This window comes from Panthera onca, chromosome B3 (genome assembly GCF_046562875.1).
Source record: "Panthera onca isolate mPanOnc1 chromosome B3, mPanOnc1 haplotype 2, whole genome shotgun sequence".
NCBI classification, from domain to species: Eukaryota; Metazoa; Chordata; class Mammalia; order Carnivora; family Felidae; genus Panthera; species Panthera onca.
Window position 1 is genome coordinate 33,805,341 of NC_138344.1, and position 16,063 is coordinate 33,821,403.

Genomic DNA, 16,063 nt, shown 5'->3' on the forward strand with positions numbered 1-16,063 from the left:
TATTAATTTTGTATTCTATAACTACTGAATTCATTTATTATTTCTAATAGTTTTCTGTTTGGAGTCTTTAGGGTTTTCTATATGTAGTATTATATCATCTGCAAATAGTGTCAGTTTAACTTCTGCTTTACCAATATGGATGCTTCTTATTTTTTTTCTTGTCTGATTGCTGGGGCTAGGACTTCCAGTACTATGTTGAATAAAAGTGATAGGAGTAGACAGGGTTGCAAATATTTTTCTGTGTCAGTAAATACAGGTTACAGTATATTTATGAACTGTATAGAATTTAGTAGTGTGACTAAAGCATACTTTATGAAAATAATTCCTTATAATTGCATATCTCTGTTGTTTTTCACTGTTTTCTGAAGCATTGTCAAAAATAACTTTCAGATCTTATTTGATAGTCTCCTTAAATAAATATCTAGATGTGAAATTGTTTATCAGGAAGGCTATACTGATTTGCATTCTTAAGAACAGTGCATAAATATGTCTTTCTTCACAACCTCATGAATATTGGGTTTTGTCAGTGTTTATTATGTTTGCCAATCTGATATGCAGAAAACCTCTTTAAAAGAAATGTGCTTTTTTTTATTATACATCAGGTTGATTGATTGTCATCATGTTATATGTCATTTATACTTTATTTGAGAATTGCCTGTTTCATGTCTTCTGTTCATTTTAATTTCAGGATGAATTTTTAAAGGAATTTTTACATTTCTTATGTACAGATAATAAGTCTGTCATTGCTAGAAAAATTTTATTTAGTTGTATCTGTTAAAATATGTATTGTACTTGTTGCCACTTGAAGGTTTATATTTTTAAGTGTTTATATTGTCAAAATTAATATTTTTAAGACTTTTAAATCTGTTGTTTTTAACTCAGTTCTGTGCTTCTCATACAATAAAATTTTTAGAGCTTTTTGAATAACATTATATAGTTGTACATATGTATCATTATATATTCTTTCCATGGGCAAGCTCACTTCCATAAATATGGTATGGTTTAAAAAGTTGAGGCGCCTGGGTGGCTCAGTCAGTTGAGCATCCGACTTCAGCTCAGGTCATGATCTCATGGTTCATGGCTTTGGGCCCTGCGTTGGGCTCTGTGCTGATTTGGAGCCTGCTTCAGATTCTGTGTCTCCCGCTCTCTCTGCCCCTCCCTTGCTCGCACTCTGCCTCTCTCTCTCAAAAATAAATAATAAATATTAGAAAAAATTACTTTTAATTGTAATTGGCTGCAAAAGCTCTCAAATACTTTATTAACACCCCATTTTGTATTATTTGTATTTGCTTTATGTGTAACTCCTATCTTACTATTAAGATTAATAATTAATTTGCCAGGATCATGGTTAATAGGGTTTATGTTTTATTTTGTTTCTGTGTATGTTTCTGGCACACCCTCTGTAGCCCTGGGATTAAATTTATTGTCTCTGTGAGTCAGGATTCAATTACAGTTAGCAATAATAAGTGTAGATATTTTTAAGTAGAAAAAGACTTAATTCAAATAGGCACTTACAAAATCATTAGAAGTTTTAGAGTTTCAGAGTATTAAAATAGCAGTGCAGAACTGACCCCAGCTGTAATCAGCTAAGAAAGCAGGAAGCTGCCATTCCAGCTGCTGCTTCCAGGTGCATACTACCTGTGGTGTAATCCAGGAATCAGGAGGAAGCTGCCACAACTATTGGCACCAGGGTTAAGGTGAATTTACTAGAGTTGCAGTAACAACACAAATTCCCTGTGCTCTGCCTCTCAACTCACAAAGGTGGTGCCTGGACATTAGGATCACAGAAAGCTAAAGTACTTGGGTATACATGGTTGTCAGAAGAAACAGAAGCTAGTAGCCAAAGTCTGCCTCAGTTATACCTTCCCAATTTCATGCGTTAGAATTTAAATGATAAACTTAAATCCTATCTGGAACCCAGATGCAAGAGAGTTTGAGAAATGCAGTTTTCTTTTTAGCTGGAAAGCTTCTGCGAGAAAGCAGGAGGGTGAGATGGATATTGAATATCAATTTCTAATATTCACCACAGTCATTATACATGGGTGATAATGAAAACTGGCTTAAAATTTTGGTTTCCCTGTTCTTTAATTAATTTATGTGAAGAATTTGATTTTTCTTGCTTGTTTTCAGCACTTGCTAGAGGTAAATTCTTTAAAGCACCTGACAAGACTGACACTACAGGATCGCATTACCAAGTCTCTTCTTCATTTGCACAAGAAGAAAAAGCCTCCCAGCATCAGTGCCCAGTTTCAGGTTATTTCTTTTGTTATCTTTTTATAAAAAAATTTTTTTAAATCAGGAATCTGTTTCATTCAGATCAGCATTGAAAGGTCAAAATGATCTGCAAGGTACCTGAATGGAATATGATTCATATGACTTAAAAGCCATTTTATGGTGGTCATTTTGGAGAAAAGTTACAGTGGTGGAAAAAGTCAGCTGCCTTTCTTTTTCATTGTTGTATCTGTGGATAGTGGATATCCCAAAGAGTAATTCATTGCCTTCAATGTGAGGAGACAGGCAGCAGGAAATTGCTATTATAAACAAAATCTTCCTTTTACCCTATGGCCCAGATATAGTCACTGTTAACATAAGGTGTATGTTTTTTTTCCTATATGTATTTTTAAACTTCATGCTTCTGCTATCGATATTTAACTAAATGAGATTGTAGTTTTTTTCTGGTTTTATTTTAACTTTGTGTACATAGATCCATTTCTTTTTGTTGTGACTGGGCATTTGGGAATAAATATCACAATAAATTAAATAACAGTTATATATAATTGTCAAGCTGACTTTTATTCTTTGAACGTATATCTGTGTCTTAAGTTTTTTACAGTACCTTCACATTGGTTTTATAATCAAAGGAAAATAAGTCTAAAATGGGCTATTTTTTTCAAAGATGGTTTGTTTATAGCAGCAGGAATCAGATCGGTGGTTTTCTGGGACTGTCAGCAGGAAGAGTTATTAATTGCATATGGGCAGGAGGGAACTTTCTAGGGTAATGGAAGATTTCTATATCTCATCTAATGTGATGTTTGCACAATCATGTAAACTTACTGAAAATCATTGATCTGTACACTTATAATGGGTACATTTTTATAGTATTTAATTTGTATTTCAATAAGGTTAAAAACAAAACATCACTCTTAAGAGAATGAAAGTGCAAGGTACAGGGTGTGAAAATATACTAGCAATATATCTGAAAAGCACCTTATATATATAGAATAAACAAAGAACCACAAATCAATTTTTAAAAAGACTGACACCCTAATACAAATGGTACAAAGCCTTGTGCAGTCAAAACTGTCTGAAATCAAAAGATGTAATTCAGAAGGCCAGTGAGCCTATTAAATACTGGCCCAACATTATTATTCATCAGAGAAATGCAAATTAACTACACACTTGCCAGCATGGCTGAAATAAAAAAGACTGATTATACAAAGTGTTAGTGGGGATGTGGAGCAACCAGAAGAACTTTTATACACTTCTATTGAGATATAAACTGATGCAGGTATTTGGAAATAGCTAAAAGATATGTTGAAGAATGGCCACAGCAATTTTATTTATAACAGCCCAAACTGAAACAAATATCTACCTTAAATGGATTATTTAATTGTGGTATAGTCATATAATGAATCATTACTATATAGCACTGAAAATGTACATAATGTATGCAACAAATACAAGCTCGTACCTAGTATATCTTTTTTTTTTTATATGAACTCATATAGCAGACAAAACTAAGTTGCCATCTTAGAGATTAGGGTAATGGTTACCCTTGGTTCAGGTGTGGAGGTAGGTAATTTATGTACAGTGACCTTGCTAAATTCAATGGGATGGGATAGAAGGGCTTCTGAATTTCTGGTAATATTTTGTTTAATGATTTGGGCTTTGGTTGTAAGAATGTATTCCCTTTGTGAAAATTCATCAGACTGTATACTTATGATTTAAGCATTTTATTTTATGTATCTTGTACTAAAATAGCATATACAAGAAAAAAGAACACTTAAAAGTAAAAAAGTTGTATGTTGCTTATATATGATGGTAATAATAGGAGTCTATATGGTTGTAAGGCTTTTAAGTTTTACTTGAAGTCATAAAATATTAACCCTAAGTAGACTATGACAAGTTAGGTTTGCATATTGTAATCCTTAGAGTAGCCACTGAAAAATACTACAAAGAAATATAACAGAGAAGCCAATAGATGGAATACTAAAAAAAAAAATATGTTATCTGAGCATAAGATGGAATGAAACTAGAAATCAATAAAGGAAAGATAACAACCCCCAGGTATTTGGAAAATAAAAAGCAGACATCTAAATAATACATGAGTCAAAGAAGGAGGAAGATTTTAAAAATATTTTAAATGAAATGAAAATATCAAAGTTTGTGCAGTGCAGCTAAAGCAGTGCTCCAGGGTTCATTGATAACATTAAATGCTTTTAATGAAATGAGAAAGGTCTCAAGTCAATAATGTAAACTACTACTTTAGGAACCTAGCCAAAGAAAAATATATTAAACCCAAAGCAAGCAGATGGAATGAAATGATAAAGATAAAAGAAGTCAATGAAATTGAAAACAGAAAAATAATAGAAAAAAACCAACGAAACCAAAAAGCTGGTTCTTTGAAAACATAAAAAAATTATAAACTTCTAGCTAGACTAGTCAGGAAAAAAAAAGAGGTAAACTACAAATTATCATATTAAGAATGAAAGAGGGGATATCACTGACGTGAACACTGAAAGTGGGAGAATATTAGCTAGTGGATACCCTACCGGATGATTTTCCAAGTTGTTCTAGGAATGCATGAGTTTGAATAAATTGTTTCATGAAATGTGAAGAAAAGTCTAGAATTAGGAGGTCATTCTGTAATATATATGCAGTATTTACTATTGCCAAGTTATCAGCTTTAAGATTAAACTACCATCCTTAAATTACTAAATTACCCTTAATCAGTATGGAAATAAATTTGCTTTTCAGAAAGAAAGCTATTCCTTTGTATACCAATCATTTCTGCATAGTTTGCCAACATTATTTTTTGTACCTATAAATTATTTCCTGCCAGTTTGGAATGGGAGAAAATGCTAATTACATTGCTTTGTATTGCAGGCCTCATTAAGCAAACTGATGGAGACACTTGGTCAAGCAGAACCATATTTTGTGAAATGCATTCGCTCTAATGCTGAAAAGGTAAAAATGTCCTGTAAATGAGAGCTTCTAGCTCAGCTTACTTCAAATCAGGCTTTACTTTTTTTTTTTTTTTTTTTTTTTTTAAGGAGAGCAAGTGGTAGGGAAGAGCTATCTATAATCTTTTTAAGGAAAACCAGGTTCTGTATTTTCTGTGGATGTCCTTTTATTTTCTGTATTTACTTGCCTATTCCGTGTTTACATGCACTTGATTCAGTGTTTCCTAGAATCTGAGAAGCAAATATGTTTTGAAATTCCATCATAAAAAAGAGTTTTATGCAACTTTTGTTACCCTGAGATTAATCTTTCTTGTTTGTATATAACCTGTCATTCTTAAAGAATTTGTTTAGAGCTTTTTGCCTCTGTAAAATAAGGAACGTACTGTGGACATTCTTGATTCCTTCTGCTTTCGATAATAGGTCTCCTAATTACAGCTTTGCAGAATATACCTAATAAATATAAACATTTGTCATATTCCTTTATGTTCATCATAGGAAAATATAGTTCCTAGGCTGAACAGCTAAAAATGTGTAGTTCTATAGTACTATAAATGTATAGTATGAATTGTGTCCAGCTTTCTTAATTTTTAGGAAGCAGTCTTCAACTGCTGTTTACAAGCTTTGTGAACTTCACCATTTCTGTGACTTTTAAAAGTTTTCATCTTTGTAAGAATATACTATAATTATAGGACCAGACTCACAGTGTTTTGGAACTAGTATACCTGAGTCACTACCTGCAAAGTACTTAAAATGTTACTGGCCCATACTAATTGTTCAGTAAATGTTAGCTGTTCTTTTATAGTAACAAAAAAGTACACCTTTTTATTTACAGTTAAATAGAACCTTTGAGTCCTTATTATTAATGAAGACCTTGTTATACAGAGAGTTCAATTAATGAAGTATTTCAGGGCACAGAATAAGTACTAAATAAACATTGACTATTATTAACATAAGTTGCATATTTGATTTTTTTTCTTTGATAGCTGGTATGCCCCATTTCCCTGCAGGAAAATGTTTGGGATTGCCTTTGCGGATCATTGAAAATAGTATTTAGAGAATAGGGAGAAATACCAGAATATCCAAATAATATCTTTTGAATATCGGAAAACATGCCTACTGAGATACCTACAAGTGACAGGGTGTTGTGAATGGTGATGAGTGACTGCCTCCCATTAGCTTCTTCCTTATCAATGCTTGTGCATTGAGGAGGTCAGTTCTCAGGGACTGTAGGAATTTTTTGTTTTTCATTGTATCCTACTGGTATTACTAGCAAAAAGTGTTTAGAGAAAAAACTGCTCTTAACCTTGTACTAGTCATTAAATGAAGAATCTGTCAGCTCTCCATTAACCAAGGCAACTGGTAGAGTGGAGTAGGTGGTTTCTGATTGAAATTATAGAGAGAAATCTTAATTAAAAACAAAAATACAGACACTCTTGACTACATATATGTAGATTAATCTTGTTACAGATTTTTATAGGGACTAGACTATGTCTGCTCCTCCTGTGGTAGCTGCATTCCTTTTTAGCTTTGAAGGTCCTCTCCCTCTACAACTAGAGAGAGGCTGGAAGCTTGGTTTCTCCTTTTTCCCTAGGGTCAGGCATTTAGAACTTTTCGGAAGCTACCAGCTGGGGAGGTAGATTTTCCTGTCACCTCTGTTGTGTCTTAACCTGACAATCTCCAATTTTTAGATACTCAAAAGTTGACTATACTTATGAGGAAAACATTAATTTGGAGATCTCTTCTTCCGCGTTAATCTGTTTTTTTTTCCATTTGCTTTGATTTAGCTGCCATTAAGGTTCAACGATGCTTTGGTACTTCGACAGCTTCGGTACACTGGGATGCTAGAGACAGTTCGAATTCGCCAGTCTGGATACAGCTGCAAATATTCTTTCCAGGTTATGCTTTTATAGTGATATTTAAATTTATATACACATAATTAAGTGATTCCTGTGTCTTGTTTTTCATTTGGGGCTCACTTGTTTATTTCTCTTATTTCTTCCTTTCCATTCCATCTTTTGTGTACAGAATTGAAGAGGGATAGAAAGTACTCACTTCCATTGAATGGCAGCAATCTTATGTGTTGTAATCGAATCCAGTTCCTGGCTATTCTCATTTGATCTGAATGTTTACTAATACTAAGTTTACTTGTAACATAGTAGTTCCTCCTGCTGATTACTCCAGTAATGGAAATAGTTCAATCAGAGCTACCTGGTTCAAGAGAAGATTCTATTTAGGTTTATGTAAAGTTTTCTCAAAAGATTTTCTTTTATAGTAAGCTGCCAGCAAGGTTCACAGGTATTCTCATTAGCTACTGCTGCTATGGGTATAGAAATTATGTTGAAGCTTTTCAGCAGCTGAACAGATTCTTTGCTGTTTCTGGGCGGGAACGCTTTGTTCTCAGTTATACCCTGTAATAGCTGACACCTTTGCATGTTTTTTTGCTAAAAATTTCAGTTCTTATTAAATAACTTTTTCTTTGGTCTTTAACACAACTTTCTCAAAAGGGATAGTTTCTGCTTTTTTCTTCTAACATTCCCTTTTGATAACAAAATATGTAGAACTCACTATCTTCTCTCCGCCCCACCCCCATTTTACAAATTAACTGCTTTGTAGTTTTTTTAATTAAATACTTTCTTGGTTTCAGTCTGTTTAGAAGATGAGAAAACGATCAGTAAAAGGACAGCTAGCTAATTTAGACCCATGTTTACATTTTACACATAGTTTAGACATGTTTATAATTTTCTTGTGATTTTACAACATTTTTCTTTTCATTTTTCAGGATTTTGTGAGCCACTTCCATGTACTTCTTCCCCGAAATATTATTCCATCCAAATTTAACATTCAGGATTTCTTCAGGAAAATAAATCTTAATTCAGATAACTATCAAGTTGGAAAATCCATGGTAAATATAATATATACACTCCTTGTCAAATTTGAGTGAATTTTTATATTTAGATAATAATGGCGATCTTTGCCCCAGAGAACATTTCTGAAAAAGATACTGTACCAGTTATCATAAGGAAATTGAGATATTAAGATTAAAAATATTAAGATTTTTACTTAATATAGTCAGTATTAACCAAAGAGCTTCTGGCCAGTGCTCTAGGTCTGCTTAAGGTTTTTAACTGCCTAAAAACAATGACTCCCTAGGTATTCTACTGTAATCTTCAACTCAACTTGCCCAAAGTGACCTTATCCAAATTACCCTACTGTCCTTAATTTTCATCTATTCTTTTCTCTCTCATCCTTCTTCTAGGTTCTTAGGCTAAAAACTGTAATGCTATTTGGCCTGACCCTTCACCTTAATCCTTTTACAAAGTTCTGTGTCTTCTCACAAATGATTCTCACGTCATGCCCCTTTTCTTCATTCCTACTGCTGGCATTTTAGCCTGTTCCTTTGCTCTCAGTTATAGTTCTCTTACAGTATTTCCTCATCCGATTTCAGTCTATTTGTCATTCCATTTAAGTCACTCTACCCATAGTATCAAAACCATCATCTTAATATACTTCTTTCTTTTATGTTGACTTTCTGCTCAATAATAATCACCTGATAACCTCCCGTTAAATTCAAACATCTTTCTCTTCTTCAAGAACCTCCATATTGTGACTTCACATCATTTAATATTTTCTTTATGAAGATTATTCGGTTGTCTCCTGTACATGCTGCCATGTACGTGTACATTTGTTATTATTTCCTGCTCCTTGTTTTGCTTAGGTAGAGCCCTCTGTCTTTTGCCTTACAGTTTACTGTTTTCCTATTTGTGTATCTAATATCTCTTCCTTTTTAAAATAGTGTTAAATTTTTTGACAGAAGGGGGAGGTGATGGATATCAATTAGTTGGTGGTAATTACTTCATAATGTATACATACATCAAAATGTCACATTGTACACCTTAAAGATATATATAGGTTTTAATATCTACCTGCTTTTAAGGGTGAAGTGCAAATTCTGTTTTCAGAGGGACTATGTTTAAGTTATATTTGTTTCCTCCTAAACCCCTAAAGATTTATTAATGGAATAAAATAGTAAATAAATTGATTAATAGCTTTGGGTAGCAAGAAGCCTTTGATGCATACTGGGTTTCAAAAAGACTGTTATTATTGGTTTATTCATATTATGATCCTCCCCCCACCCTAACATCCTTGAACAATATGACCTTTTACCAGTGGTACAAGTGGTTCATGATGGCAGTGAATCTCTAAAACTGGGAATTTTGTATTCGTGTTCACGGTTTCATTTCCCCTTCTATGTTCTAATGTCTCTTTCTATATTCTAATGGCAATTTTTTTTTTTTTAATTTGAGAATGACTTCTTTGGATATATTGATAGAAATATTTATCAGTACTGCTTTTCATTTCTTCCACTGTATTCTTCTCTAAAGAAGCTTACCACAGAGGGGCGCCTGGGTGACTCAGTCGGTTAAGCGTCCGACTTCGGCTCAGGTCATGATCTCACGGCTCGTGAGTTCGAGCCCCACGTCGGGCTCTGTGCTGACAGCTCAGAGCCTGGAGCCTGTTTCAGATTCTGTGTCTCCCACTCTCTCTCTGACCCTCCCCCGTTCATGCTCTGTCTCTCTCTGTCTCAAAAGTAAATAAACGTTAAAAAAAAAAAAATTAAAAAAAAAAGGCAGCTTACCACAGAAAAGATGATTCATGAAATAAATTTCTCATTTCTTCATAAGCTGTATTCCTCATCTTTCTTCTTTTTGGTAGGTGTTCCTAAAGGAGCAGGAACGACAGCACCTACAAGATCTGCTTCACCAAGAGGTGCTGCGCAGAATCATATTGTTGCAGCGATGGTTCAGGGTCCTGCTGTGTAGGCAGCATTTCCTCCACCTGAGACAGGCATGCATCATTATCCAGGTGGGAAGTAAAGGATTTCTTGCATGAGATTTGCTAGTTTATTTGGCTTTTATTTTAGTAACTAGAATTTTACTGTGAAACATTTGAATAAGAATATAAACTTCTTCATTGATGAGAATGTGTCCTATTCATTTTTGAAATGTTCATAGCATCTAAAAGATTACCTGGCATATACTAATAGACCATTGATAAACATCGATGGAGTTGAAGTTAAATTAAATTGAATTTATAGCTGTAATGTCTTGTACACTATGGTTAGGGGCAAAGGAATTATGTGCCTTAATTTTTGTTGCCTTAGTTATTTTTATTTGATTGTTTCCTGAGTGATATTTGAGAGTTATATATACATTGCTCTTGCTCTGTACTCCTCTTGGATGATAGGTATCTTATTTCATATTTTATCTGTTTTATTTTTTCCTTCACTGATTTATATGATGACCGTTCTGTTCTCCTCCATAGGCCCTTTTCTTTTAATACAAGAAAATTTTTAGAATATTTATCTTTGAAACATGTGCATGTTGACCTTAAACCCATTAATATTGGCAAAACTATAGCCCAAGAAGATAATGTAATTTGTTAAAGCATCAAAAACTTTTAAATTATTTTAAGTTCTATAATTAACTTCATCGAGGTTATATTCTCTAAGAATTGTTTTAGCCAAGCATATCTGGAAAATAAAGCTTTTTTTTTTCACTTTAATCAGGCACAATTTAGCTATTTAGCCACTTAATCTCTAATTACAACACAATAAATTTATTATTTTTCTTTTTTCTGTGAAAATGTGGTATAAGATATGACAGCCATTTCTATTGTTTTGTCTTCCTCACAGCGATTCTGGAGGAATTATCTAAATCAGAAGCAAGCCAGAAATGTAGCTGTGCAGAAGGATGCTTTAGTTTTGGCTAGTGCAGCCACGCTTCTCCAGTCTTCCTGGCGTGCTCATGTGGAGAGGCAGCGGTATTTGGAGCTCCGGACTGCAGCCATCATCATCCAGCAGAGATGGAAGGAATGCTATAGGCAGAGGCACATGGCTGCTGTCTGTATTCAGGCAAGATGGAAAGGCTACAGAGAAAGTAAGAGGTATCAAGAACAAAGGAGCAAAATTATCCTTTTGCAATCAATATGTAGAGGATTCAGAGCAAGACAAAGGTAATTTGTATTGTTATGATACTTACTCCTTTCCTCTTCAGCTATTTTGTTTATATCTTTGCTCTTAACATTTGCCTAACTTGTATTAGAATTGGTTATGTACAATTTCGTCTTCTCCACTAGGCTGTGATGTTCCTAGCAGTTTTAACCCATATTGTGTGGTCTCTAAAAGAAGCTAAACAGATACTTATTGAATTAAATTGGATTGAAAACCTACATGGTCTACAGTTACAACCACTAAGAATTGATTTTACATTAGGTTGAGTCTTTAAAATTTGGCAATATTCAGTTGTTTTTATCTTCAGAAACTTTAATTTCATTATTAAGGTTTACCTTAAAATAAAGTTATTTCTAAAATGAGAGCTTTACTTCTGAGTTAATTTATGTTTTGACTAGGATGCCCTATTAGGATTAATGTACTTAATAAAGTATCTCACTCATAGAAATAGAATAATGAAATGTGCATCCAAGTTAGTTTAAGAAGAAAATTTTGAAACTTTCAAATTATTTCTTAAATTCTCAGTAAAGTGTATTCTCTCCAGTAGTAACTAAAAAATCTTTCTAACCCATTTTTTTTTCCTGTTGTTATATAGATTTAAAGTTTTAAAAGAACAAAGACTGAAAGAAACAAAACTAGAATTTGGATTGGCAGATCCTGAGCCATATGGAGCTCTGGAAATTCAGGGCTCAGACCCTTCAGAATGGGAGGATTGTTCCTTTGACAACAGAGTGAAAGCTATAGAGGAATGTAAATCTGTGATAGAGAGTAATCGAATTAGCCAGGAGAGTTCAATGGACTGCTTGAAAGAGTCCCCAAACAAGCAACAGGAGAGAGCCAGAAGCCAAAGTGGTGTGGACTTGCAGGGAGAAGTGATTGTAAGAGAGAGACCTAAGTCCTTAGAGGATCTCCACCAGAAAAAAGTAGGTCGGGCCAAAAGAGAAAGTCGGAGAATGAGAGAACTAGAGCAAGCTATATTCAGTTTAGAATTGCTAAAAGTTCGTTCTCTTGGTGGCATGTCTCCTTCAGAGGAACGTAGATGGTCTACAGAACTGATGCCTGAAGGTCTTCAGTCTCTACAGGGTACACCTGACAGTGAAAGCTCTCAAGGAAGTTTGGAACATCTGAGCTGTGAGGAAAGCCAGAAGAGCAAACTTGAGTCCATAATATTAGATGAAGGAGACTTGCAGAGTCTGTCGCCTAAAATATCTAGCAGTCCAAAATTTGATTCACAGGACAATGCCCTCAGTTCCTCAAGTGAGACTAACTATACCATGATTGAAAAGGGAACACCCTCTGACTCAGTGCATTTGAAGAATGGGACTGTGAAGGAAAAATTGGTTTGCAGTTCTGAATCTATTACCTGTAAGCCACAGCTGAGAGACCCCTTTATTTCAAATAGTCTGCCTACATTTTTTTATATTCCTCAACAAGATCCACTGAAAACAAGTTCCCAACTAGACACAGGTATCCAGAGAAACAAGCTATTAGAAAGTGAAGAAACACTTTCAGCTCTTACTTTGGATATCAACAGGGAAGCCAGCAAGTACCACTCCTCCGGAGAAAATCAAGTTGTCATGTCTTTGAATACAGATTCTTCTAATACTGTGCTGAAGAAGTTAGAAAAGCTAAACACTGAGAAGGAAGAAAGGCAAAAGCATTTGCAGCAGCAGAATGAAAAAGAGATGATGGAACAGATTCGTCAGCAAACAGATATTTTAGAGAAGGAGCGTAAAGCCTTCAGGACCATTGAAAAGCCACGAACTGGGGAGTTGTTCCTGGCACCATCTTTCCATCCATCAAAACAAAGAGTAGAGAGGCCGTCCTCTCTCCTCATTCTGAATACCCCAAATAAGGAAGAACCCAATGTACTAGGGCCTCCATTAGTAACTGTAAAAGATGCAGTTCTTCCAAAAGACAGCACTTCTGCTCACCTGTCCCAGAAGGACCGACCTGTCACCTTATTCTTTGAAAGGAAAGGAGGCCCATACCAATCTGCTACTACCAAGGAATTATCCAGGACAGACAGAATGTGTACCCAAATGAATGTAGCCTGTAAACTTTCTAATAATCGTGTTTCCAAAAGAGAGCATCATAGGCCAGCTCAGTCTTACATCCACAAATCTGATGGCCCTTCCAGAGATGGAACTACTAGGGTCATTTTCTTCACACCAAAGGACAATATGAGTATTTCCCTGTAAGTGAAATGATATTTATTTTCTGTGTAAATGGGAAACTTTTTGGAGAATTTTGCTAAGTTGCTTTAATCTACCTCAACTATTTGTATGGGTGCTGCCGAAATGAGCCATTTTCTCTGTGTAAAAAAATTCCCTTAATGTTGACTCTAGCAGGGTTCCTGAAATTGGATATAATTATACCATAGGAATCTTTGACTAAGCATAGATGGAGTTTTTTGGTTTCTTCTCATTAAGTGAGAAAGCATTTGTGAAGGTCAATACAGTGCCTATAAACATAGTAGGCTAGGCATTCGGCAAATGCTGGTTGTCTTAGATTTTTCATGTGAGGCAAGTCCAGGTTTTTATTGTCACACTTTAAAGTTAATGTACTTTGTCCCAGCTCTTGGCCTATTGGGTCTTCACTGAGTACTTTATACATTTTTGGTGTGTAGTAAAAAACACAAAAAGAATAAAATTTACCATCTTAACCATTCTTAATTACATACGACAGTAGTGTTAACTATATGCACATTGTTGTACAGTGGATCTCTAGAACTTTTTCATATTGCAAAAGAAACTCTGTTACCTATCAAACAGCAACCAGCCCTTTCCCCTTACTCCAAGCCCCTGGTAACCACCATTTTTCTTTTTTCTTTTCTTTTCTTTTTCTTTTCTTTTCTTTTTTATTTTGAGAGAGTGTGTATGTGTACTTGAAAGCTGGGGAGAGGGGCAGGAGGAGAGAGAGAGAGAGAGAGAGAGAGAGAGAGAGAGAGAGAGAGAGAATCTCAAGCAGTCTCCTTGTTCAGCACTGAGCCCAATGTGGCTCAGTCCCACAACTCTTGGATCATGACTTGGGCTGAAACCAAGAGTTGGACACTCAACTGGCTAAGTCACCCAGGCGTCCCTCCTTGTGACCACCATTCTACTTTGTTTCTAAGAGTTTGACTACTTAAGTGGATGCCTCATATGAGTGGAAGTTCTTTATACTTTTAAGTTTTCTTAACTTGTGGTCATCATGAGAAAAGCACTTTTTAAGTGGAACATAAAAACAAAGATGATAAAATTTAAGAAATTTTATTAAGTCTTTGTTGTATAGTGGATTCTTTCAGTTCTCCTGGGACAATGTCAGTGTTTTGTTTTTAAATATTTTTATTTTGAGAGAGAGAGAGAGAGAGAGAGAGAGCGAGTGCACAAGAGGGGGGAGGGGCAGAGAGGGAGAGAGAGAATCTCAAGTAAGTTCCACACTCTCTGTAAATGTGGAGCCCAACATGGGGCTCGATATCACAACCATGAGATCGTGACCTGAGCCAAAATCAAGAGTCAGATGCTCAACCAACTGAGCCACCACGGTGCCACAAGAATGTCAGTGTTTAAATGAAAGGAGGGTATATATCTTAGAGCTAAAAAAATTAAATTTCACATTAACTATGCAAATAACCTTTTCTCTCTTATCATAGCTTGAGCTTTTAAATATTTTTGTCTGTAAAATTACATACAGATTTTATAGAAACTCTTTGTAAATACGAGCAAAAAATCATTGGTATTTTTTTTTCCATTAGGGGTTTCTGTATGGTATTATGAAACGCAGTTGGACTAAATGACAGCTTGAGGTCCTATACCTACCCATTAACCTAGAGATTGCCCAAAAGTTCAAAGACTTTGTATAAGCATATATAAGCCCATCAGAGTGTTAAAAACATTATTTCCTGTCATTCTGATTAAGTTTAGTGATGGGAGGTGTGTGTGTTGTATGTTTGTGTAGTTGTTGGATCCATGAATCAGTTCTGTGAAAGGCTTACTTATAGATTTCAAAAACATTAATCATTCTTGTGAATCCTTGTAAATTACTTTTGTCATTTTCCAAGATAAACAATCTTAAGGGTACTTGATCTAGTTTGCTTTGCCTCATTAAGATCTATTTATCTTCAAAATGATTATGTGTTAGGTTGTTTCTGTGAAAGCTTAAATAAAATTCATACTTTAAGTCTTCTTTTATTGTATAAGTAATACTATAAACCTTAGCACTTTATAGAATTGCAAATGTTGGTAATTCTAAACTATTTTGTCCAGTTGCCACACTATTATAGATGAGCTCACTAGGCCTATAGAGATGAAATGACTTGTTCAAAATCACATACTGAGACAAATAGCTGGGAATGGAACTTGAGTTTCATGATTAGGAATCACCATTGGATTTCATGATTAGGAAGTAATTTTAGATTAGTGTTCTTTCTGTAGAAAAGAAATGCACTTTCTATAGATAAAGTGCATTGTGGCCTTCATCTGGTTAATGAAAGAGAACAAAAAAGAAATCATGGAGAAATATAAAGAAAATGCTGTGAGTTTAAAAGTTGGCTAGGGTGTTCAGATGCTATCAAACATTGTTTTCTTGTTTTGAGAATAAATCAAAGGCCAATAGGCTTAACTGTGGCAAGACAGATTTTGATGAAAGGGAGTCTTTTAGGATAGCCTAGGATTGCTAGGTTTGATCGTGGGTTGGTCAAAAAGGGAGATACCTGAGACGCCTTTAGCTAGGAAAGGTTGCCATCTATTTTGGTTTGTTTAGGGATTTATGCATAGGGTAAAGGACAGTATAACTTTTATGGCCCCTTGGTCTTCACTTATAAAAATTAAATGGAAGATTTTGCATGAGAGCAGTTAGTCTGCCAACTTGTATTATAAGTTAGTGTGTA

The 16,063-nt window shown here is 34.8% G+C and overlaps 1 protein-coding gene across 11 annotated transcripts in view; it reads left to right on the plus strand.

Annotated features, from left to right (window-relative positions):
* Positions 1-16,063, plus strand: part of MYO9A (myosin IXA) — a 282,129-nt gene that overhangs the window by 164,237 nt on the left and 101,829 nt on the right. For all 11 annotated transcript variants that reach the window (XM_078448833.2, XM_078448830.2, XM_078448837.2 and 8 more), the window contains 7 exons: positions 2,131-2,253; positions 5,107-5,187; positions 6,968-7,078; positions 7,963-8,085; positions 9,897-10,046; positions 10,876-11,195; positions 11,789-13,390. In XM_078448833.2, the coding sequence (XP_078304959.2) occupies positions 2,131-2,253; positions 5,107-5,187; positions 6,968-7,078; positions 7,963-8,085; positions 9,897-10,046; positions 10,876-11,195; positions 11,789-13,390 (2,510 nt within the window). The remainder of the gene's footprint in view (positions 1-2,130; positions 2,254-5,106; positions 5,188-6,967; positions 7,079-7,962; positions 8,086-9,896; positions 10,047-10,875; positions 11,196-11,788; positions 13,391-16,063) is intronic.